The 25,667-nt window shown below is 42.7% G+C and overlaps 1 protein-coding gene across 1 annotated transcript; it reads left to right on the forward strand.

Annotated features, from left to right (window-relative positions):
- The first annotated feature begins 4,387 nt into the window (after nt 1–4,387).
- Nucleotides 4,388–10,717, forward strand: LOC123123633 (squamosa promoter-binding-like protein 6). Its single transcript, XM_044544174.1, has 12 exons — nt 4,388–5,169; nt 5,217–5,463; nt 6,671–6,849; nt 7,485–7,787; nt 7,869–8,056; nt 8,166–8,240; nt 8,313–8,420; nt 8,499–8,616; nt 8,717–8,858; nt 8,973–9,111; nt 9,211–9,798; nt 10,102–10,717. Exons 1-12 carry the CDS (start codon nt 4,818–4,820, stop codon nt 10,546–10,548), a joined length of 2,886 nt encoding a protein of 961 aa, XP_044400109.1. The 5' UTR covers nt 4,388–4,817; the 3' UTR covers nt 10,549–10,717.
- The last annotated feature ends 14,950 nt before the right edge of the window (nt 10,718–25,667 follow it).

Raw genomic sequence — 25,667 nt, forward strand, 5'->3', positions numbered from 1 at the left:
GGTGTGGGTGTTGATGCTGGAAACTGGGAATATATTGTGTGGGTGGATAATTCATATGTGGATGATGGGGATGGAAACTAGAATTGTACTGCAAACTAATTGGGCTCTGTGGATTTTGTAGGTTGTTTGGGCTCTGTGCATCTGAAGGTGAGAAGGAGGAGTTCATCATGCTTGTGAAGCTTTGAGAAGATGAGTGCTCCATGTTTTGGGGGAGAGTTTTTCCAAGATCTTCCTGTGCTTCTATGAGCTTGTTCTGTACATTTTATAGACATATTCTCCAAACGGGCAGATTTTCCTACTACAGTGCAACGGTCATCTGGAAATTTGAGTGCTCTGGTTTGCTGTGAATTGAGTGCTGTTTGGTATGGATTGAATGATGTTGCTCGGTGGTGGTTGGGTAGGAATGCTCCTGTAGAGATGGCAGTTATACTTTAGTATATTTTATTGTAGAGCTTGAAATGGGCACCGGAGCAGCTACTTGCTCCGGCTCCCTGAAATATTTTTATGGCACCGGCTGGGCTATGGAAGGCATCGGTGCCAGATGAGGGAAAACTGGTTTTGGCACCTCTTTTAGCCCACATAGTGGAAGGCCTAACAGGTCCAAACTGGCTCGGACCACAAGAATCTTACCATTAGGGTCGTGGCCTTTTTTATATACACATAGTTTTACATGTCTTTTCCGAAATCACTAATCAAGGAGCACTCTTTACAAAGTCACTCCCACCTCCCCAGGTTGCGACAAGTAGCGCAGTGCACGTGCGTCACTTGTCGCAACCTGCGAGTTTCCTTTTGTCGTAGATTCGTTTATTAAAAAAATATATCTTAAATCGTGCATCCAAATCTTGAACAGTTTTCACCGTTGGATTTCTCCTGTCGAGATCTTCAAAACTAGATATGTTGATAGATTTTGATGAACTTTTTTCATAAAAAAATCAGATGAAAAAACCACATTGGGGGCACTTGTTGTTCCTTTCCAAAAGCCGTTTTCGAGAGGCACGACGACCATGCCTCTTGCGGAAGGAAAAAGCACGTTTCTTTCGCTTCCGAGAGGCACGGCCGTGCATCTCGTGGAAGCAAAAAAACACATTTTTTCCGTCCGAGAGGCACGACTGTGCCTCTCGTGGGAGCAAATTCGTGTCACTCGCGAAAGCAAAACTGTGCCTCTCACAGAAGAAAAGAAGAGAAAACACGTTTTTTTTCATTTCCGAAAGGCACGCCCAAAAACGCGTTTTTTCGTTTCCAAGAGGCACGTCTGTGCGCCTCGCGGAAGCAAAAAACGCATTTTTCGCGCAAAAAGAATTCAAATTTTTTTGGTCTAAAAGCTAAGATAGACAGTGAAAAAACAGAATGCCATAAAAATCAAAAAAATATCATATAAAAAGCCGAAAACGTGTGTGAAAAAAATCCGAAGAGAGCGCCAGAGCACGACACATGGAGGCGACTGAGAGCGCATCAGCCCACCCCAAATGAACTTTGAGGAGGCTCCCGAAGGAGCGCTCGTCAATTAGTTGCTCTTGTTCTTTCCCTAGTTTTGAACACAGTATGTCATGTAATTCATGTTGTGTGCGAACCCAAGACTCAAATGTCCAACTCGCTTACTCCATCCCTTAAATGGGGTACATACATATCCACAGTGATTGGCGTCACCTGCTAGATATCAACCAAACCATCCTATACGATATAAGAAAGCTCATCATACCATGTTTGCCGCCAAAAGTTTTTGCCACTCATAGGTTACCCTTTTTTCGACGAGAGCCACGTCAATCGTGTTGCTGGAGTGACGAAGCGAGTTTGACCATTCCGGTGATGCGTCTGCATACCTTGGCATGGTTATGTCCATGTATCATGTACAATTGGATGCTTCTTTAATGCGTGTTGGAATAAGGTTCTTCCCGCCTGGTCCTCATTCTGGTGATGCGTCTAGAGTCGTCGGAGGGCGTGTGGAGGTGTCTTCGACGGATCTCGCGAGATTCAGCCGGTGCTGGTCTTTGGTGGATCCAGTCTTTATTCGTCTTCGTTCGTGTGTCTACGGGTTGAATCTTTTCGATCCATTCTTCTCTTCATCGGCCACATTTGTTGTTCTGGTGCGCTCGTCCCGTGGGGCCTTGTCACGGCGACTTCCCGACTATCTACTACAACAAGTTTGGCCCGGCTCTGGTGAGGGAGGGGTGATGACGGCGGCGCGCCTTCGGCCCATTCCAGTCCTTGTAGTCGTTGCTAGGTGATCTATGGACACGAATGTAGTTTTTATTATTCTTGTGTTCTTTGTACTGCCATGGCATGATGAATAGATCGAAAAGTTTCTTGCAAAAAGAAAACTAGAAGCTTCTTTAATGTGTGATCTCACTTACCATCTAACATCGCGGCCCTCCTCTATATACACATATTTCAATTTTTTTCCTATGTCTGACTACAACAGATCACATACTTCACGTCGCGTGCAACACAAAACTCAATAGTCTAACTCGCTTACGCCAGGCAGCCCTTGGATGAGGTGATATCTATAATGTTTGGTGTCACTTGCGAGATATCAACCAAACCATCACATATAACATAATGATCGCTCATTGCACCACACCTGCCGCCGAAAGTTGTCGCCACTCTTACGTTACCCCCTTTTGACGAGTGCTGCGTCCAGGGGCGTACCCAAGTTGAGCTACCCGGATGCAGAGGATGCCCAGTGCAAGATGTTCTTTTGTAAGTTTCATGCAAAATATAGTGTGTGACACCCCATCTTTAAATGAAAAATATGAGTGATCATATGCTAGGACACCTGGTCATTTTCTCTCTAGGTCCGCCCCTGGCTGCGTTGGTCCAACTGCCGGAGTGACGAAGCGAGTTTGACCATTCACAAAATCCATCTTTGATGCACTGCATACCTTGGCATAGTTATATTATATCCATGTATCACATACACATGCATGGTTCTTAATGTGTGGCCTTAGGCACCGCGGCCCTTCTTTATATACATATATTCTATATGTTCTTTTTCTAGTTTTGATCACAGTATGTCACGCAATTCAGGTACCGTGGAAACCCAATCTCAAAAGTCTAACCTCCTCAACCACCCTTTGAATGGGGCACTTACGTTTCAAGATGATATCTGCAATGATTGGCGTCACTTGATAGATATCAGTCAAACGATCATATATGACATAATGATTGCTCGCTGCACTATGTCAGCCGAAGTTTCCGCCTCTCTTACGTTAGCCCTTTTTCGAAGAGCATCGTCGCATCGGTCCAACGGCCGGAGGGACGTAAGTTTGACCATCCACAAGATCCATCTTTTGTGGGCTGCATAACCATGTATCATGCACACCTGGATGGTTCTTTAATGCATAGCCTCACCTACCATTTAACACACATAATTTATAAGTTATTTTCCTAGTTTTGACCATAATATGTCACGTAATTCACGTCGCGTGCAAACCCAAGACTCAAAAGTCTGACTTGCTTACTCCAGCCGATGATATCCCCGCAACGATTGGCGTCACCTACCAGATAGCAACCAAACTATCATATATGACATGATCGCCGCTCATCGCATCGCGCTGCTGCTGAAAGTTTTCGCCTCTCTTACGTCGTTCCAACTGTCGGAGTGGCAAAGCGAGTTTGACCATTCACAAGATCCATCTTTCGTGCACTGCGTACCTTGGCATGTATCACGTACACCTGCGTGGTTCTTTAGCGCATGGCCTCACTTACCGTTTAACGCAGTGGCCCTTCTCTATATACACATATTGTATATGTTCTCTTCCTAGTTTTGACCACAATATGTCACGCAATTCAGGCAGCATGCAAAACCAATCTCAAAAGTCCGACCTCCTCAACCGCCCCTTGAATGGGCACATACGTTTCAAGATGATATCCGCAACGATTGGCGTCATCTGCTAGATATCAACCAAAGGATCATATACGACATAATGACCGCTCGCCGCACTGCGTTAGCCGCACCGAAAGTTTCCACCTCTCTTACGTTACCACCTTTTCGAAAAGCGTCACCGCGTCGGTCCAACGGCCGGAGGGATGCGAGTTTGACCATCCATAAGACCCATCTTTCATGGGCTGCGCACTTTATCATCATGGACATTATCTAGTACTCCACTAACCATGTTCCTAAATATAACACTAACAATAATGAATTTAAAAAAACACCAACAATAACTTGATGTGACATTAAAAAAGAGGTTGATAAATAAACAATGAATATCTCCCCCTGCCAGGGCAGATTGGCGTGTGTGTAGCCGCGCCCGCGTGCCCGTACAAATTTGGCAGGCCAGTTCCTTCTACTCACACTCAGACTCAGCCGTCCCGGCTACGCGTCCCCATCGGCCTCCACCATCTCACCTCACGCCCCCCTCGCTCTCCTCTTTCCCCTCCCTCCTCCCTCCAGTCCTCCTCTCGTCTCCCCGACTCCGCTGCTCCCCAGTCCACCGTTCCCACCGAAATCCCGCTCCCGAATTCGCCGCCGTCCCCGCGGAATCCCCCGCCGCGACCCTCCCGGAGCTCGATTCGCCTCCCCGCCCCGCCGCCCGCGCCGTCGATTCGCCCGCCCCGTCGCCCCGCTGATCCGCGGCGACTCGCGCGGTATGGGCGAGTGATTCGCGGCGGCTCGAGTGAGTGGTTCCCCGCCGCGGGCATGTGGGTGTCGCTGGTCTGGATCCGCGGCTCCGTGGGCGTCACGTTCGTCGACTGCTTGGGCGGGAGGGGCGCCGACTAGATCTCTCCCGGCTCCGGCGCTTGCCGCGCGCTCCGGCGGTTTCAGGAGGGTTGGTCGTTTGGTGAGTGCTTCGCTCTAGGGTTTCGTGGGGATTGACATGGAGGCGGCCAGGGTAGGGTCGCAGAGCCGCCACCTGTACGGAGGCGGGCTGGGTGGCGAGCTTGAGCAGGCCAGGCGCGAGAAGAGGGTGTTCGGCTGGGACCTCAATGATTGGAGCTGGGACAGCGAGCGCTTTGTTGCCACGCCGGTGCCCGCGGCTGTGGGAAATGGTTTGTCGCTCAACAGTTCGCCGTCTTCCTCAGAGGAAGCCGAGGCTGAGGTGGCTAGGAATGGTAACGGGAGAGTTGACTCTGACAAGAGGAAGCGAGTGGTTGTCATTCATGATGACGACAATGAGAAGGATGAGGACCCGGTGGGGAACAGTAACAATGTGCTCAGCTTGAGAATTGGTGGCAACACCGTTGCTGGTGGAGTGGTGTGCTCAGCTTGAGAATTGGTGGCAACACCGTTGCTGGTGGAGTGGCGGAGGATGGTGGTGTGAACGAGGAGGACAGAAATGGTAAGAAGATCAGGGTGCAGGGCGGAAGCTCAAGCGGTCCGGCCTGTCAGGTGGAGGGCTGCTGCGCGGACCTTAGCGCGGCAAAGGATTACCATCGGCGGCACAAGGTCTGCGAGATGCATGCTAAGGCCAACACCGCGGTGGTCGGAAATACCGTCCAGCGGTTCTGCCAGCAATGCAGCAGGTCAGTTTTACGATTGACCTGCCATTACCTTTTATTTACATGTGATACATTTGTTCATATGGGAATGTATGGGTGGAATATATTATGCACGTTTTTGTGTGTGTCTATTTTGGGTCTGTTTGGAATGCAGCCCGAGGCTGTCTTGCCAAACTTTTGGCGTTGACCGTAGGTATCGGCGTCCGTTTGGACCATAGCCAGAGTTTCCTGTCCACGCCAATTTTTTTGTCGTTCGTTTAACTTTAACGCCGGCACGCTGGCGAGACGGATGAGGCGAAATCCTTAGCCAATAATTTGGCAAGCCCAATTTTGGCGTGAAGCAAACAGCCCCTTTGAGACCAGAGCAAACCCCATATCAAACTTCTTGCCATGATGATCTTTTAAGCAATACCATCTGATATGCGAGAATCACCCAAATATATGTCAACTATAGGAAAGCAAAACAAGCTCTCATTTGCAGACTGAAGTGGCCTGTGGAGATTTTTTTAACAAATATCTAGCAGAAAGAAAACAGGAACATCCAACTTCCATAGAAGGAAGAGTTATGGTGTTGTCGCTGGGAGCAAATGATCACATAGTACCACTGGGAATATGTTCTGATGACACCTATTAGTTATTCATCTATGTCAGGATTCATGAATTTGGTTTATCAAACTTACATGAGTTATAAGTTATAACCAATCCCCATACAGAAATGCACTGTTGCACTCTTAGTTTCCCCTTTTCAGTTGATATAATCAATATAGTATCGTTACTTCCATATGTGTGAGGATTGGTTGATGCTCATAAACTTGGAAACCTCCATGCCACTCAGATATTTTAATTTTCTTCTTCTGAAATTTGTATGATGTTCTCAGCAACTTAGCCCAATTGCCTGCATTAGAGCACATAATATGTTTCACACAGTCCAAATTTCTTTTCATGCAATGTAATTGTCACATCGGCACCTAAATGTATGCATATTTTGGAAAGCACATGGCCAAAAATAAGGGCCTTCTGTGGTTCACTCTTTCCTGTTCTTGTACAACTTATATCTCTAAAGACAGTGCCCACTTTTAGGAAATATTAAAGCCTGGGTATGGCCTAAGGACTACTTCTGAAAGCATTTGATTTAAATAATGCATTTTTTCTGGTATGATCATAGTGCATGCATTGTGTGTACCTTCTAAAATATTGGCAAATTCTCTTGACTACCTTACATTATGTGCAGATTTCACCTTCTTCAAGAATTTGATGAAGGAAAGCGCAGCTGTCGCCGGCGTTTAGCAGGCCATAATAAACGTAGGAGGAAAACCCGCCCTGAAAATGCTGTTGGTGGGACTCCTATTGAGGAAAAAGTTAGCAGTTATTTATTGTTGAGTCTTCTTGGAATATGCGCCAATTTTAACTGTAAGTACTGCTTTGAAGGTTGCAAACTTCCTAGAGTACCATATATAGTTAATATTTTACGTATAAGTGTACTGGTATTTCTATAGTTAGTTTTCCACTTAACCATCTGAAATTATGTTGACTCCGAGCTTTGACTGAATTCTACTTGGCGTTGACCTAAAAGAAGACTTACGATGATACTGTTTCTGGTAGATGTAGTTACACCATGAAAGTCGATGTTCTTGCTGATTTTTTGGACATTTTGATTGAAACACTAGAGTTTCTAGGACCATAAAGGCTATATACAGGGTACTGGGTGTACTTGAAGTTTACTATTGCTTGATGCCCGATTTCTGGATTGCTTACAGGAGGCTAAGCCACCGGCTGTGTAGCATGGCTATGATGTCCAATTCTCAATTATATCTTTCTTAAATTCACAGTTGCATAATCCTGTGATTTTAGCGGTGTGAGCTTAGCATCTTTGTGCTTTATGGGCTACTGTTTGTTGTCTATGATGGCTTGTCTCTCAAATATAGTAGGATAAGAACACTGTTCTATGCCTAAATTGAACTATTATCAGCGTTCTTAATGGCTTTCAGAACTACTCTTATGGTAATACTCAGGAAGAGACATGACTCTTAACATTGTACTTGCAGCTGACAATGCTGAACATTTACAAGGTCAGGAGTTGCTATCCAATCTTTGGAGAAACTTGGGGAATGTTGCTAAATCATTGGATCCAAAAGAACTTTGTAAACTCCTGGAGGCGTGTCAGAGCATGCAAAATCGATCAAATGCTGGGACCTCTGAAGCAGCTAATGCTTTGGTGAATACAGCTGCAGCAGAGGCTGCAGGACCATCTAACTCTAAGGCGCCTTTTGCGAATGGTGGTGAATGCGGGCAGACGTCATCTGCTGTTGTACCAGTACAATCAAATGCTACCATGGTGGCAACTACCGGTAAGACATATAACCATTTTTAACTCCCAGTAAATGTTTGCTCATGCAAAATTAGCTTATATAGGTATTGTGTGTTTACAGAGACTCCAGCATGCAAGTTTAGGAATTTTGATTTGAATGACACTTGCAATGATATGGAAGGCTTTGAGGATGGTTCGAATTGCCCATCATGGATACGGCAAGATTCTACTCAAAGCCCACCACAGACTAGTGGTAATTCGGATTCAACATCAGCTCAGTCATTGTCAAGCTCAAATGGAGATGCTCAGGTTTATCATTTTGATCCTTTCAGCTTGCTCATAAAAAATAAATCTAAATAGCTAATTTCAACATCTTTCTACCTCTCTCTGACATATATTGGTACTGTTTTGCTTCTAGTGTCGGACTGATAAAATTGTATTCAAGCTTTTTGAGAAAGTTCCTAGTGAATTACCTCCAATTTTGCGATCACAGGTAAATATGCTTACTCTCAGCAAACCACAAGATAGCACATCTTGAATCTAACACTTAAACCCTGAATTTCAGATCCTTGGTTGGTTGTCCAGTAGCCCTACTGATATAGAAAGCCATATTAGACCTGGCTGTATTATCCTGACAGTTTATCTTCGGTTAGTTGAGTCTTCATGGAGGGAGGTACATTTATTTCATAACCATTTCATGCCATGATAGTGTTTTTTTTTCTGGCTGGTGCTTCACATTTCTTTTCTATAGCTCTCTGAGAATATGAGTGTATATCTGGATAAGCTCTCAAGTAGTTCCGCTGATAACTTTTGGACATCTGGTTTGGTATTTGTGATGGTACGGCATCAAATTGCTTTCATGCACAATGGTGAGTCCAAGCTCTTATATATTCTTGCATGGCTGGTCAGGTTTCATTAAGCTGTACGTCAATGTTTCGTTAATATCACCTTATGGTCATATTACTGCAGGTCAAGTTATGTTGGACAGACCACTGGCACCTAATTCTCACCATTACTGCAAGGTCTTATGTATTAGTCCGGTTGCTGCTCCTTATTCAGCAACAGTTAATTTCAGGGTAGAAGGCTTCAACTTAGTCAGTTCTTCCTCAAGGTACTTTATTATATATACAATTTGCATACGCTCATTCTTGCCAAAGATGAGTACAGTTTGATGTTTACTTCAGCCAATATCTGTTATCTAAAAATATACCTGTCATGTTCACAGGCTCATTTGCTCAATTGAAGGGCGTTGTATATTCGAGGAAGACACAGCTATTATGGCTGATGATGCTGAGGATGAAGATATTGAATATCTCAACTTTTGTTGTTCTCTCCCTGATACAAGAGGAAGAGGATTCATAGAGGTACAAGTATAACTTGTTAGCTTTTATTCTCATGTAGTTTTTGTTTTAATAATAACTTCTAAATCGTTCTAATCCATGGTATATCATTGGTGGTTTCAGGTTGAAGATAGTGGATTTAGTAATGGTTTCTTCCCCTTCATAGTTGCTGAGCAGAATGTATGCTCTGAGGTTTGTGAGCTGGAGAGCACATTTAAGTCATCCAGTCTTGAGCAGCCAGACAAGGACAATGCCATGAATCAAGCTTTAGAGTTTCTACATGAGCTGGGGTGGCTTCTTCATAGAGTTAACATAATTTCTAAGCATGATAAAGTGGAGTCGCCTGTACCTACCTTTAACCTGCTGAGATTCAGGAATCTTGGTATATTTGCGATGGAGCGGGAGTGGTGTGCTGTGACCAAAATGCTGTTAGATTTGTTATTTGATGGATTTGTTGATGCTGGGTTGCAGTCTCCCAAAGAGGTGTTATTGTCAGAAAATTTGGTACACTCTGCCGTGCGAGGAAAATCTGCCCGAATGGTTAGATTTCTGCTGACATACAAGCCAAATAAAAACCTGAAGGAAACTGCAGAGACATACCTATTCAGACCTGATGCTCGGGGCCCTTCTGCATTTACACCCCTCCATATAGCAGCCGCTACTAATGATGCAGAGGATGTATTGGATGCATTGACTGATGACCCTGGACTGGTATGCCCTCATCTACTTATAGAATATGATTCATGTACTTGCTTGTGTTCTATGTTGCCTAGCTTTCTTCACCTTTAAGTTTCATTGCTTTGATGTTTAAGCTTCAATAAGTACATGAAAGGCAACTTACTATTTAAGGCTTTTCTTTTCATCTTTTAAACTCTTGCACAGGTGCTACATCAGTTTAATGATGAACAGCACATTAATGATGCTATACTACTTATCCTCTTAGCTTAGTTTGTTTCTACTATTAATTAATTTTGAAGACCCTTTCTAATGTACCTCCACTGTTGCTTCTTGCAGGTGGGACTCAACGCATGGAGAAATGCGCGAGACGAGATAGGCTTTACCCCCGAAGACTACGCTCGCCAAAGAGGCAACGATGCTTACATCAATCTGGTCCAGAAGAAGATTGACAGGCATCTTGGCAAAGGTCATGTTGTCCTTGGTGTTCCTAGCAGCATGTGCCCTGGAATAACCGATGGGGTGAAGGCAGGTGATATCAGCCTGGAGATCTGCAAAGCCATGCCAATGACAACAACATCCGCCTCAAGGTGCAACATCTGCAGTCGTCAGGCTAAGATGTACCCCAATTCCTTCGCGAGGACCTTCCTGTACAGGCCAGCAATGTTCACTGTGATGGGCGTAGCCGTGATCTGCGTTTGCGTCGGGATACTCCTCCATACCCTCCCCAAGGTTTATGCTGCACCAAATTTCAGATGGGAGCTGTTAGAGCGCGGAGCCATGTGAGGGGTCCGGGTCGAAATAAGGTTAGGTGTGTTGCTGTTAAGAGTTTTAGTGTGGTGGTTAGATCAAACAAACATGTAAGTGTGTGAAGAAGTTCCGTTGTATTTAAAAATTGCAGAATCTTTGCGCTGATATAAATTTTATATACCGTCAATAATAAATTGATTGTACATGCGGCTGTTTATTTCTATTTGGTTGCAATTTAGGCTGTGGAAATCGTTTTTTGAGAGCTGTGTGCTTAGAAGAGAATCAGAATAAAATAGGTTTTAGAAGAGAACCAGAATATAACAGGTTATTTTATTGTTGCTTATAATTTGTATATATAGATTTGCTATTTCACATCTACTCCCTCCGTTCCTAAATATTTGTCTTTCTAGAGATTTCAAATGGTCACCACATACGGATGTATATAGACATATTTTAGAGTATAGATTCACTCATTTTGCTCCGTATGTAGTCACCATTTGAAACCTCTAGAAAGACAACTATTTAGGAACGGAGGGAGTACATGTAATATATTATCTCATATCTAAGTCTAGTATCGTCTTCCCGTGTCGTAGCTGTTTTGTTGTTTTTTGGCCCGTCGTATCTTTTTCCGTTCTCTACTAATGAGAGGCAGAGTGTTTTGTCCTTTTTTATTCTTGACTCACTCTGCTTCATCTCTATCTTCTCACTCCTATTTTTACTTCTCATTGATTTGGTGTTGGCCTGCTCTACCTATAAAAGAAGGGTCTGGGGTTGGTCGCTTGCCTTCTTCACTCTATTTTTATCTTTTTTTTATCTTTTTCATTTTTTCTTTTAAAGTCATGGAATTTTTTCTTCAGACTCGCGTCTCAATTTCTCACCACATGATCTAGAGTTGTAATTTTCGTGCAAAATTTATGACCGTCCGCTGCGCGTGACTTCCTTTTGATGTTTGTGTGCGGCTGATCTTTTTGTTTGTGCCTGGGCCTGGACTGGGCTGGTCCTTTTATGTCTGTGTCTGTGTGGTTAGTACCAATTGAAGAGTCAAAGGCAAGCATTTTTCCCAAGTATTTTCTGTTCGCCACTCTATACTCACTCTCTTTTGATTTTTCCCTTGTTTTTTTTCCATTTTTTCTTTTGGTTTTCAAAATTTTGTTTTTTTCTTTTCATTTTTATCATAAAATTTATGATTTTTAAATTTCGTAAGTATATTTTGAAATGACTCGTTCTACGGGCTGCAACTCTATATTGTGGGTGCGGTTCAGTTTTTGTATAGACTAACATGACTCGTTGCTTTCTCCCTTTGTTCCGTTGAAACGGTTTAACTTTTTATTTTGCTTTTATTTATATTTTGTTTGTTTTGTTTTTCTAATTTTTTAGTTTTATGTAGTTGTTTCAGTTACAAGTCCATCCTTTACTCGCATTTAAGTCGATAATTTGTTTCATTCCAGTTGCAAGCCTATCCTTGACTCGCAACTTGGCATGTAGTTTATTTTTCATCCAAATCACAAGTTCACTCTCAACTCGCAATTGTGCTCGTAGTTTGTAGTTGTCCTAATTGCAAGTACACCCTTGACTCGTAATCCATATCGTAGTTTTGTGTACTTGTCCCAATTGCAAGCACACCTTGTTATTTTGTGAAGTTATTCTTATCGGCGACGCTCGGATTGGATGACCGGCTTCCCTAAAGCTGTTCGGGGACACGTCCGAACATACCTACACATATTTGGTGTGTCAAATTTGGAGTATAGCGCGTCGAGTTGCCCCAAGTTAATAACCACTCGGCGTAAACCGAGGACTTTTTCACTGTTCTGACCCATGTCTCAAAGTTTAGCACGATTTGACCCGTGTTTGAAACTATTTTTGGATCTGACCCAAACAGAGACGCCAACATCCGCGGCGTTCTGCTTGCACTGAAGACGCCGCGACGGTTTAGGCCTGGCCCACCTCCCTGGTCAGCAGTTTGACCGTCCGACGTGGCAAAGGGGTAAATGCCATGGCCCTTGGCGTTTACCCCTGGAGATCAGTAAACCGGCCCGAGCCGCCTCGGGTGCAGCCCAACCCACCAAAGACGCAGGAGGCGTCTTTATCCTCGCGGCGGTGCGTACAGAAGCTCTGCTTCTCTCCTCCCCTCACCCAATCTCCCCCAAATCGGCTATATTCTTCATCAAAAGTGCGGATCTGAGCCCCCCCATCTTCCTTGAGGTATTCTCCACCGGTTCCTCCAATTATTTTTGGTTGGAAACTTTTATTTTTGTGGCATTAATTCATACTAGTTGGAACCCTATGATTCGTTTTGTCTGCACTTTTTTGAGAAAGGGGAGCCCATGGCTTGGTCATGTGGGTATGATGTATACTTTAGAAGAGAAGGCATGTGTTTATATGGTTGGATTGAGAAGACAAGGCATTTGTGGTAGGGTTGGGCATTTTTGTTGCCATGTATATGGTTTTAGATAGATGATTGCTTGAAAGAGAATCTAATTAATTTGTGTATTTTGTATGCTTGATTCTCATTGAGATACGGTCATATAATTAGGATGTTATATTGAGATTTTGTTATGTTGTGTTGCCATTGAGATTTTATCATATATAGATAATTGGTCTTGTTATCTTGACATTGAGATATGTTGCCCCGTGCATTGAGATTTTGTCATATATAGATAATTGGTTTTGTTATGTTGCCATTGAGATATGCATTTATGTTGATGTTGTTATTCCAAATATATATATGTAGGATGTTATATAGTGTTATGTATGTTTAATTTGTTCATGCTTGATTTGTAGGATGGCGGGTGTGAAGGAAATATGCCCTAGAGGCAATAATAAGTTGTTATTTATATTTCCTTATATCATGATAAATGTTTATTATTCATGCTAGAATTGTACTAACCGGAAACTTAGTACATGTGTGAATATATAGACAAACATAGTGTCCCTAGTATGCCTCTACTAGACTAGCTCGTTAATCAAAGATGGTTAAGTTTCCTAGCCATAGACATGTGTTGTCATTTGATAAATGGAGTCACATCATTAGAGAATGATGTGATGGACAAGACCCATCCGTTAGCTTAGCACTATGATCGTTTAGTTTATTGCTATTGCTTTCTTCATGACTTATACATGTTCCTATGACTATGAGATTATGCAACTCCCGAATACCGGAGGAGCACTTAGTGTGCTATCAAACGTCACAACGTAACTGGGTGATTATAAAGATGCTCTATAGGTGTCTCCGATGGTGTTTGTTGAGTTAGCATAGATCGAGATTAGGATTTGTCACTCCAATTGTTGGAGAGGTATCTCTGGGGCCTCTCGGTGATGCACATCACTATAAGCCTTGCAAGAAATGTGACTAAAGAGTTAGTTGCGGGGTGATGCATTATGGAACGAGTAAAGAGACTTGCCGGTAACGAGATTGAACTAGGTATGGTGATATCGACAATCGAATCTCGGGCAAGTAACATACCGATGACAAAGGGAACAACGTAAGTTGTTATGCGGTTTGACCTATAAAGATCTTCGTAGAATATGTAGGAGCCAATATGAGCATCCAGGTTCCGCTATTGGTTATTGACCGGAGATGTGTCTCGGTCATGTCTACATAGTTCTCGAACCCGTAGGGTCCGCACGCTTAATGTTCGATGACGATTTGTATTATGAGTTTATGTGATTTGATGACCGAAGGTTATTCGGAGTCCTGGATGAGATCACGGACATGACGAGGAGTCTCGAAATGGTAGAGACATAAAGATTGATATATTGGACCATGTTATTCGGACACCGGAAGTGTTCTGGATAGTTTCGGGTAAAACCGGAGTGCCGGAGGGGTTACTGGAACCCCCCAGGGAAGTAATGGGCCTTAGGGGAGAGAGAGGGCAGCGGCCAGGAGGTGGCGTGCCCCCCCAAGGGGAGTCCGAATAGGACTAGGGGAGGGGGGCGCGACCCCTCTTTCCCTCTCCCTCTCCCTCTCCTTCCTTCTTCCCCCTTCCACCAAGTGAAATCCTACTAGGACTTGGAGTCCTAGTAGGACTCCACTCCTTGGGCGCGCCCCCTAGGGCCGGCCGGCCTCCTCCCTCCCTCCTTTATATACGGGTGCAAGGGGGCACCCTAGAACACACAAGTTGATCTTTTAGCCGTGTGCGGTGCCCCCCAACACAGAAACACACCTCGCTCATATCGTCGTAGTGCTTAGGCGAAGCCCTGCGCCGGTAACTTCATCATCACTATCATCACGCCGTCGTGCTGACAAAACTCTCCCTCGGCCTCAACTGGATCAAGAGTTCGAGGGACGTCACTGATGTCTACTACACAACCTTCTTCTTGTAGACATTGTTGGGCCTCCAAGTGCAGAGGTTTGTACGACAGTAGCAAATTTCCCTCAAGTGGATGACCTAAGGTTTATCAATCCGTGGGAGGCGTAGGTTGAAGATGGTCTCTCTCAAACAACCCTGCAACCAAATAACAAAGAGTCTCTTGTGTCCCCAACACACCCAATACAATGGTAAATTGTATAGGTGCACTAGTTCGGCGAAGAGATGGTGATACAACAGCAATATGGATGGTAGATATAGGTTTTTGTAATCTGAAAATATAAAAACAGCAAGGTAACTAATGATAAAAGTGAGCGTAAACGGTATTGCAATGCTAGGAAACATGGCCTAGGCTTCATACTTTCACTAGTGCAAGTTCTCTCAACAATAATAACATAATTGGATCATATAACTATCCCTCAACATGCAACAAAGAGTCACTCCAAAGTCGCTAATAGCGGAGAACAAACGAAGAGATTATGGTAGGGTACGTAACCACCTCAAAGTTATCCTTTTTGATCTATCTATTCAAGAGTCCTTAGTAAAATAACACGAAGCTATTCTTTCCGTTCGATCTATCATAGAGTTCGTACTAGAATAACACCTTAAGACACAAATCAACCAAAACCCTAATGTCACCTAGATACTCCAATGTCACCTCAAGTATCCGTGGGTATGATTATACGATATGCATCGCACAATCTTAGATTCATCTGTTCAAACCAACACAAAATACTTCAAAGAGTGCCCCAAAGTTTCTACCGGAGAGTCAAGACGAAAACGTGTGCCAACCCCTATGCATAAGTTCACAATGTTACGGAACCCGCAAGTTGATCACCAAAACATACATCAAGTAGATCACGTGAATATCCCATTGTCACCACAGATAAGCACATGCAAGACATACATCAAGTGTTCTCAAATCCTTAAAGACTCAATCCGATAAGATAACTTCAAAGGGAAAACTCAATCCATTACAAGAGAGTAGAGGGGGAGAAACATCATAAGATCCAACTATAATAGCAAAGCTCGCGATACATCAAGATCGTGCCACATCAAGAACACGAGAGAGAGAGAGAGAGATCAAACACATAGCTACTGGTACATACCCTCAGCCCCGAGGGTGAACTACTCCCTCCTCATCATGGAGATCGCCGGGATGATGAAGATGGCCACCGGTGAGGGATCCCCCCTCTGGCAGGGTGCCGGAACAGGGTCCCGATTGGTTTTTGGTGGCTACAGAGGCTTGCGGCGGCGGAACTCCTGATCTATTATGTTCCCCGATGTTTTTAGGGTATATGGATATATATAGGCGAAAGAAGTCGGTCGGGGGAGCCACGAGGGGCCCACGAGGGTGGGTGGGGGGGGGGGGCAGGCGCGCCTCCCTGCCTCGTGGCCACCTCAAAGCTTCCTTGACTTCAACTCCAAGTCTCCTGGATCACGTTGGTTCCAAAAATCACGCTCCCGAAGGTTTCATTCCGTTTGGACTTCGTTTGATATTCCTTTTCTGCGAAACACTAAAACAAGGGAAAAACAGAAACTGGCACTGGACTCTGGGTTAATAGGTTAGTCCCAAAAATAATATAAAAGTGTTTAATAAAGCCCATAAACATCCAAAACAGATAATATAATAGTATGAATACGTCATAAATTATAGATACGTTTGAGACATATCAGCATCTCCAAGCTTAATTCATGCTCGTCCTCGAGTAGGTAAATGATAAAAGAAATAATTTATGAAGTGTGAATGCTAGCAGGTGCACAAGTTTGATCAATGATAATTTCAATCACCTTTTCTAGCATCATTATATATCATAACAGTAGCTCATCTCATAAAGCTTCTCATAATCAAGTAACAAGCTATTCACATGTTAAAGTATATATCATAAACTTTCTTGAAAACTAACAAACCGTGTTATCAGTCATCAAACAATTACAATTCATCTTATTTTCAGGAAGAGTCTATGTCAGAGCTTTGATTTAGCAAACCCCACATACTCAGCTATCTTTTAGTCTTTCACAATTGCTAACACTCACGCGATATTTATGGGTTCAAAGTTTTAATCAGACACAGAGAAAGATAGGGGCTTATAGATTCGCCTCCCAACCTTTTACCTCAAGGGTAATGTCAACAATAATAGTTCATGATGCCTTACATCCAATTGGATATATATATCAGAATCTTTCCAACACAATGTGCTTGCCAAAGGATAAAATGTAAAAAGGAAAGGTGAAGATCACCATGACTCTTGCATAAGTTAAAAGACAAGAATAAAAGATAGGCCCTTCGCAGAGGGAAGCAGAGGTTGCCATGCGCTTTTATAGTTGGATGCACAAAATCTTAATGCGAGGGAACGTCACTTTATATTGCCACTTGTGATAGGGACCTTTATTATGCAGTCTGTCGCTTTTATTGCTTCCATATCACAAGATCGTATAAAGCTTATTTTCTCCACACTAAAAGATCATACATATTTAGAGAGCAATTTTTATTGCATGCACCGATGACAACTTACTTGAAGGATCTTACTCAATCCATAGGTAGGTATGGTGGACTCTCATGGCAATACTGGTTTAAGGGATGTTTGGAAGCACAAGTAGTATCTCTACTTGGTGCAAAGAATTTGGCTAGCATGAGGGGGAAAGGCAAGCTCACGTGTTGGGCGATCCATGATAATATACTTTATTTCGGATATAAGAAAACATAACCCATTACGTTGTCTTCCTTGTCCAACATCAACCTTTTAGCATGTCATATTTTAATGAGTGCTCACAATTACAAAAGATGTCCAAGATAGTATATTTATATGTGAAATCTCTCTTCCTTCAATATTCTTTCATGAATTGTTCAAGTGACCAATACAATGTTTGCTAACCTTCAATAAATTTACCACCTCTACTTCTTATATGTAAAGTCATTACTCCCCATGGGATAAGCATATGAAACATATATAATTTCAGATTTATGATATTCAATTCATCCAACCATTTACTCATAGGATATAAGTGAAGCACACGAGTAAATGACAAACTACTCCAAAAAGATATAAGTGAAGATTAATGAGTAGTTAAATAATTATGTAGCTATGTGAAGACTCTCTCCCATTTTAAGAATTTCAGATCTTGATACTTTATTCAAACAGCAAGCAAAACAAAATAAAATGACATGACGCTCCAAGCAAAACACATATCATGTGGTGAATAAAAATATAGCTCCAAGTAAAGTTACCGATAAACGAAGACGAAAGAGGGGATGCCATCCGGGGCATCCCCAAGCTTAGGCTCTTGATTGTCCTTGAATATTGCCTTGGGGTGCCTTGGACATCCCAAAGCTTAGGCTCTTGCCACTCCTTATTCCATAGTCCATCGAATCTTTACCCAAAACTTGAAAACTTCACAACACAAAACTCAACAGAAAACTCGTAAGCTCCGTTAGTATAAGAAAATAAATCACCACTTTTGGTACTGTTGTGAACTCATTCTAAATTCATATTGGTCTAACATCTACTGTATTCCAACTTCTCTATGGTTCATACCCTCCGATACTACTCATAGATTCATCAAAATAAGCAAACAACACATAGAAAACAGAATCTGTCAAAAACAGAACAGTCTGTAGTAATATGTATCATTCGAATACTTATGTAACTCCAAAAATTCTTAAATAAATTGGTGGACCTGAGTAATTTGTCTAGTAATAATCTTCAAAAAGAATCAACTAAATAGCACTCTCCAGTAAAAAGTTTTAGCTAATCTCGTGAGCGCTAAAGTTTCTGCTTTTTACAGCAAGATCATAAAGACTTCACCCAAGTCTTCCCAAAGGTTCTACTTGGCACAAACACTAATTAAAACATAAAACCACATCTAACCAGAGGCTATATGAATTATTTATTACTAAATAGGAGCAAAAAGCAAAGAACAAAAATAAAACTGGGTTGCCTCCCAACAAGCGCTAACGTTTAACGCCCCTAGCTAGGCATGATGATTTCAATTATGCTCACATAAAAGATAAGAATTGAAACATAAAGAGAGCATCATGAAGAATATGAATAGAACATTTAAGTATAACCCACTTCCTATGCATAGGGATTTTGTGAGCAAACAACTTATGGAACAATAATCAACTAGCATAGGAAGGAAAAACAAGCATAGCTTTAAAACTTTAAGCACATAGAGAGGAAACTTGATATTATTGCAATTACTACAAGCATATGTTCCTCCCTCATAATAATTTTCAGTAGCATCATGAATGAATTCAACAATATAACCATCACATAAAGCATTCTTTTCATGATCTACAAGCATAGAAAATTTACTACTCTCTACATAAGCAAAATTCTTCTCAATCAGAATCGTGGGAGTATCATAAGAGACTCGAATACTATAAATTGTTTCCACGTTAAAAGAGTAGTGTTCAGAAAAAGGGTAATCATAATCATGACAAGTTTTATAAATATAATCATCACTACTCTTTATAGCATAAGTGTCATCGCAATAATCATCATAAATAGGAGGCATGCTATCATCATAATAAATTTGCTCATCAAAACTTGGGAGGCTAAAAATATCATCTTCATTAAACATAGCATCCCCAAGCTTGGGACAAACATTAATTGCAGCAAATATATTCTCAAACATGTCATTCTCATCAAACAAAGCATCCCCAAGCTTGGGCCTTTTCATATCATAAGCATAATCACTCTCATCATTAATAGTATGGATAGCACCAATAGTATAGCAATTATTATCATCACAATGAGTAATAGGAGCAACATCATTTGGGAGGGATACCTTTCTACCCTTACTTCTCCGTCTTTTCTTTTTCTTCTTCACATCATGTGTGGGTTTAACCCTCTCTTTTGAGCTCCTTATTAATGAGATTGGTTGAATAGAAAGCTCCTCCTCGTTCCCTGATTCATCATAAGAAATAATAGGAGGATATTGGGAAGTCTCTTCCCTTTCATTAGTATTCTCTTCATCTTCTATTTGTTTTCTTTTCTTTATATACTTGGCAATATAAGGATTTTCAATGCAATTCACCACACAATACATATAAATTTCCTCTAGATCAAAATCAAGAACTCTATCAAGGGAAAATTCTGGAGTAATCTTAGTTATACGTTTCATTTCTTCATAACCCAAGAGCAAACTAAGTTCATTATGATGTGCAAGGGAAATCAAGTCATCAAAATTTTTGGACACGATACGATCATGAAACAATTTGCATTGGGTATTGAAATGATCACGTTCATTGCAAAGTTCACAAGTACGGCTAAGAAAGTTTAAATTTTCAGCACAAACATCAGCCTTTCTTGCAACCATTTAGTTTCCAAATACTTATGCCTCTTGCAAAATCTATTTTCCCTAATTGGTGTGTACTTGCAGACTCTATGCACTCCACAAAAATTGACATGCTTATAGGAGACATTTTCATCATGACTAGTGCAATCATCATTAGTACTATGGATATTCAAAGAGTTCATACTAACAACATTGCAATCATGCTCATCATTCAAAGATTTAGTGCCAAACATTTTAATGCATTCTTCTTCTAACACTTTGGCACAATTTTCCTTTCCATCATACTCACGAAAGATATTAAAAATATGAAGCGTATGAGGCAAACTCAATTCCATTTTTTTGTAGTTTTCTTTTATAAACTAAACTAGTGATAAAACAAGAAACTAAAAGATTCGATTGCAAGATCTAAAGATATACCTTCAAGCACTCACCTCCCCGGCAACGACGCCAGAAAAGAGCTTGATGTCTACTACACAACCTTCTTCTTGTAGACGTTGTTGGGCCTCCAAGTGCAGAGGTTTGTAGGACAGTAGCAAATTTCCCTCAAGTGGATGACCTAAGGTTTATCAATCCGTGGGAGGCGTAGGTTGAAGATGGTCTCTCTCAAACAACCCTGCAACCAAATAACAAAGAGTCTCTTGTGTCCCCAACACACTCAATACAATGGTAAATTGTATAGGTGCACTAGTTTGGCGAAGAGATGGTGATATAAGTGCAATATGGATGGTAGATATAGGTTTTTGTAATCTGAAAATATAAAAACAGCAAGTTAACTAATGATAAAAGTGAGCGTAAACAGTATTGCAATGCTAGGAAACAAGGCCTAGGGGTCATACTTTCACTAGTGCAAGTTCTCTCAACAATAATAACATAATTGGATCATATAACTATCCCTCAACATGCAACAAAGAGTCACTCCAAAGTCGCTAATAGTGGAGAACAAACGCAGAGATTATGGTAGGGTACGAAACCACCTCAAAGTTATCCTTTCTGATCTATCTATTCAAGAGTCCGTAGTAAAATAACACGAAGCTATTCTTTCCATTCGATCTATCATAGAGTTCATACTAGAATAACACCTTAAGACACAAATCAACCAAAACCCTAATGCCACCTAGATACTCCAATGTCACCTCAAGTATCCGTGGGTATGATTATACGATATGCATCACACAATCTCAGATTCATCTATTCAAACCAACACAAAATACTTCAAAGAGTGCCCCAAAGTTTCTACCGGAGAGTCAAGACGAAAACGTGTGCCAACCCCTATGCATAAGTTCACAATGTTACGGAACCCGCAAGTTGATCACCAAAACATACATCAAGTAGATCACGTGAATATCCCATTGTCACCACAGATAAGCACATGCAAGACATACATCAAGTGTTCTCAAATCCTTAAAGACTCAATCCGATAAGATAACTTCAAAGGGAAAACTCAATCCATTACAAGAGAGTAGAGGGGGAGAAACATCATAAGATCCAACTATAATAGCAAAGCTCGCGATACATCAAGATCGTGCCACATCAAGAACACGAGAGAGAGAGAGAGAGATCAAACACATAGCTACTGGTACATACCCTCAGCCCCTAGGGTGAACTACTCCCTCCTCGTCATGGAGATCGCCGGGATGATGAAGATGGCCACCGGTGAGGGATCCCCCCTCCGGCAGGGTGCCGGAATAGGGCCCCGATTGGTTTTTGGTGGCTACAGAGGCTTGCGGCGGCTTAACACTCCCGATCTATTGTGTTCCCCGATGTTTTTAGGGTATATGGATATATATATATGCGAAAGAAGTCGGTCAGGGGAGCCACGAGGGTCCTACGAGGGTGGGGGGCGCGCCCAGAGGGGCAGGCGTGCCTCCCTGCCTCGTGGCCACCTCGAAGCTTCCTTGACTTCAACTCCAAGTCTCCTGGATCACGTTCGTTCGAAAAATCACGCTCCCGAAGGTTTCATTCCGTTTGGACTCCGTTTGATATTCCTTTTCTGCGAAACACTGAAACAAGGGAAAAAAACAGAAACTGGCACTGGGCTCTGGGTTAATAGGTTATTCCCAAAAATAATATAAAAGTGTTTAATAAAGCCTATAAACATCCAAAACAGATAATATAATAGCATAAATACTTCATAAATTATAGATACGTTGGAGACGTATCAGTCACCGAGCTGAACGTGTGCAGATCGCGGAGGTGCCGTGCGTCCGGTACTTGGATCGGTTGGATCGCGAAGACGTTCGACTACATCAACCGCGTTACTAAACGCTTCCGCTTTCGGTCTACGAGGGTACGTGGACACACTCTTCCCGCTCGTTGCTATGCTTCTCCTAGATAGATCTTGCGTGATCATAGGAATTTTTTTGAAATACTACGTTCCCCAACAGTGGCATCCGAGCCAGGTCTATGCGTAGATGTTATATGCACGAGTAGAACACAAAGAGTTGTGGGCGATAATAGTCATACTGCTTACCGGCATGTCATACTTTGATTCGGTGGTATTGTTGGATGGAACGGCCCAGACCGAAATTACATGACTCCGTTCATGAGACTGGTTCTACCGCCGTGCTTCGCACACAGGTGGCTAGTGGGTGTCTGTTTCTCTAGCTTTAGTTGAATCGATTTTGACTACGCCCAGTCCTTGTTGAAGGTTAAAACAACACACTTGACAAAAAATCGTCGTGGTTTTGATGCGTAGGTAAGAACTTTGATGCGTAGAGAAAGCAAAGTTGAAAGATGATGGTAGCAACTACACGGACTGGGTCCGTAACATGAGGATTATCCTCATTGCTGCACAGAAGAATTACATCCTGGAAGCACCGCTAGGTGCAAGACCCGCTGCAGGAGCAACACCAGAAGTTATGAATGCCTGGCAGAGCAAAGCTGATGACTACTTGATAGTTCAGTGTGCCATGCTTTACGGCTTAGAACCGGGACTTCAACGACGTTTTGAATGTCATGGAGCATATGAGATGTTCCAGGAGTTGAAGTTAATATTTCAAGCAAATACCCGTATTGAGAGATATGAAGTCTCCAATAAGTTCTACAGCTGCAAAATGGAGGAGAATAGTTCTGTCAGTGAACATATACTCAAAATGTCTAGGTACCACAATCACTTGACTCAATCACTGCCACCAAGCTATAAAGCTTCGTGATGAACTATAATATGCAAGGGATGGATAAGACAATTCCTGAGCTCTTCGCGATGCTAAAGGCTGCGGAGGTAGAAATCAAGAAGAAGCATCAAGTGTTGATGGTTAACAAGACCACTAGTTTCAAGAAGAAGGGCAAAGGGAAGAAGGGGAACTTCAAGAAGAATGGCAAACAAGTTGCTGCTCAAGTGAAGAAGCCCAAGTCTGGACCTAAGCCTGAGACTGAGTGCTTCTACTGCAAAGGGACTGGTCACTGGAAGCGGAACTGCCTCAAGTATTTGGCGGATAAGAAGGATGGCAAAGTGAAAGGTATATTTGATATACATGTTATTGATGTGTACCTTACTAATGTTCGTAGTAGCGCCTGGGTATTTGATACTGGTTTTGTTGCTCATATTTGCAAATCAAAACAGGGGCTACGGATTAAGCGAAGATTGGCTAAGGACGAGGTGACGATGCGCGTGGGAAATGGTTCCAAAGTCGATGTGATCGCCGTCGGCACGCTACCTATACATCTACCTTCGGGATTAGTTTTAGACCTGAATAATTGTTATTTGGTGCCAGCGTTAAGCATGAACATTATATCTGGATCTTGTTTGATGCGAGACGGTTATTCATTTAAATCAGAGAATATTGGTTGTTCTATTTATATGAGCAATATCTTTTATGGTCATGCACCCTTGATGAGTGGTCTATTTTTATTGAATCTCGATAGTAGTGATACACATATTCATAGTATTGAAGCCAAAAGATATAAGTTTAATAATGATAGTGCAACTTATTTGTGGCACTGCCGTTTAGGTCATATTGGTGTAAAACGCATGAAGAAACTCCATACTGATGGGCTTTTGGAATCACTTGATGCTTGCGAACCATGCCTCATGGGCAAGATGACTAAGACTCCGTTCTCCGGAACTATGGAGCGAGCAACAGACTTATTGGAAATAATACATATTGATGTATGCGGTCCGATGAGTGTTGAGGCTCGCGGCGGGTATCGTTATTTTGTGACCTTCACAGATGATTTGAGCAGATATGGGTATATCTACTTGATGAAACATAAGTCTGAAACATTTGAAAAGTTCAAAGAATTTCAGAGTGAAGTGGAAAATCATCGTAACAAGAAAATAAAGTTTCTATGATCTGATCGTGGAGGTGAATATTTGAGTTACGAGTTTGGTCTTCATTTGAACCAATGCGGAATAGTTTCGCAACTCACGCCACTCAGAACACCACAGCGTAATGGTGTGTCCGAACATCGTAAACGCACTTTATTAGATATGGTGCGATCTATGATGTCTCTTACTGATTTACCGCTATCATTTTGGGGTTATGCTTTAGAGACGGCTGCATTCACGTTAAATAGGGCACCATCTAAATCCATTGAGACGACACCATATGTGTTGGGGATATTACCACTGGGCGTAAACCGGCCAGGAGAGGCCGGGTTAACCCCATAAGTAGTTCATATGTATCTAAAGTCCATGAAGACACACGGTGACGCTTTATGAAGGCCCAGGGCCCAAAGCCGGTTTAAGGCCTGTAGACATAAACCAGCATTGATATGTAAACTTGTGTTGTAAGATAGAAGTAGTAGAGACCGAGCCGGACACGATTATGAGCCGGCCTCGGGATTCTATAAACCGACGGGCGTCAACCCATGTATATAAGGGGACGACCCGGCGGCGGTTCAGGGACAACAGACAACAACTCGAGACTCAGGCAAAGCGTATTCGCTCCCTAGTCATCGAAATCCCAGCAATTCCATCACAACTAGATGTAGGCTTTTACCTTCATCGTAAGGGGCCGAACTAGTATAAAAATCTCTTGCGTCCCTTGTCCGCTTTAACCCCTTTAAGTTAACCCGTAGCGATGGCTCCACGACTAAGTCCGTTCTCTAGGACATCTGCCATGACAAAACCACGACAGTTGGCGCCCACCGTGGGGCTATCACACGATGGTTTCAAGTTCTTGGAGGGCAACTTCGAAGGACTCAAGGGTTACGCTGTGGGCCGGATGACCAAGAGTCGTCGCGACAAGCTCTACATCGACGATGCAGGCTGGGGCCCCGAGGCCAGCTCAATCGAGTACGGGTACCGGGTCCCCTTTGGTGGCATACACGTTTTCATTGGCAAGATCGGCGAACCGGGCCCTGAGCCGGACATCTGCACTGACCTCGTCGAAATAGCTCAATGTGCGAGATCTGCCCGGGTCAAGCCTGTCATGAAACGTGCCTTCGTGGGAGTTATCCATGGAGGGGAATCTGAGGATAGATCGGAATCTGGTGGTGAGACCGTCGTTTATTCCGGCGATGAGTCATCGACCGGAGATACCGAGTCGTTATATCAGTTACAAGATGGCCGGATTGGGGGCTATTCCGATGGCGACAGTATTCCGG

The sequence above is a fragment of the Triticum aestivum genome, chromosome 5D (genome assembly GCF_018294505.1).
Source record: "Triticum aestivum cultivar Chinese Spring chromosome 5D, IWGSC CS RefSeq v2.1, whole genome shotgun sequence".
Lineage (NCBI taxonomy): Eukaryota > Viridiplantae > Streptophyta > Magnoliopsida > Poales > Poaceae > Triticum > Triticum aestivum.

What these genes read in the sequence shown, in the direction of transcription:
- LOC123123633 (XM_044544174.1), top strand. Translation starts at nt 4,818, where the DNA reads ATGGAGGCGGCCAGGGTAGGGTCGCAGAGCCGCCACCTGTACGGAGGC. An exon ending in CTCCAATTTTGCGATCACAG is followed by an intron (nt 8,241 to 8,312) that starts GTAAATATGCTT and finishes CCTGAATTTCAG; the next exon opens with ATCCTTGGTTGGTTGTCCAG. An exon ending in AATTGCTTTCATGCACAATG is followed by an intron (nt 8,617 to 8,716) that starts GTGAGTCCAAGC and finishes ATATTACTGCAG; the next exon opens with GTCAAGTTATGTTGGACAGA.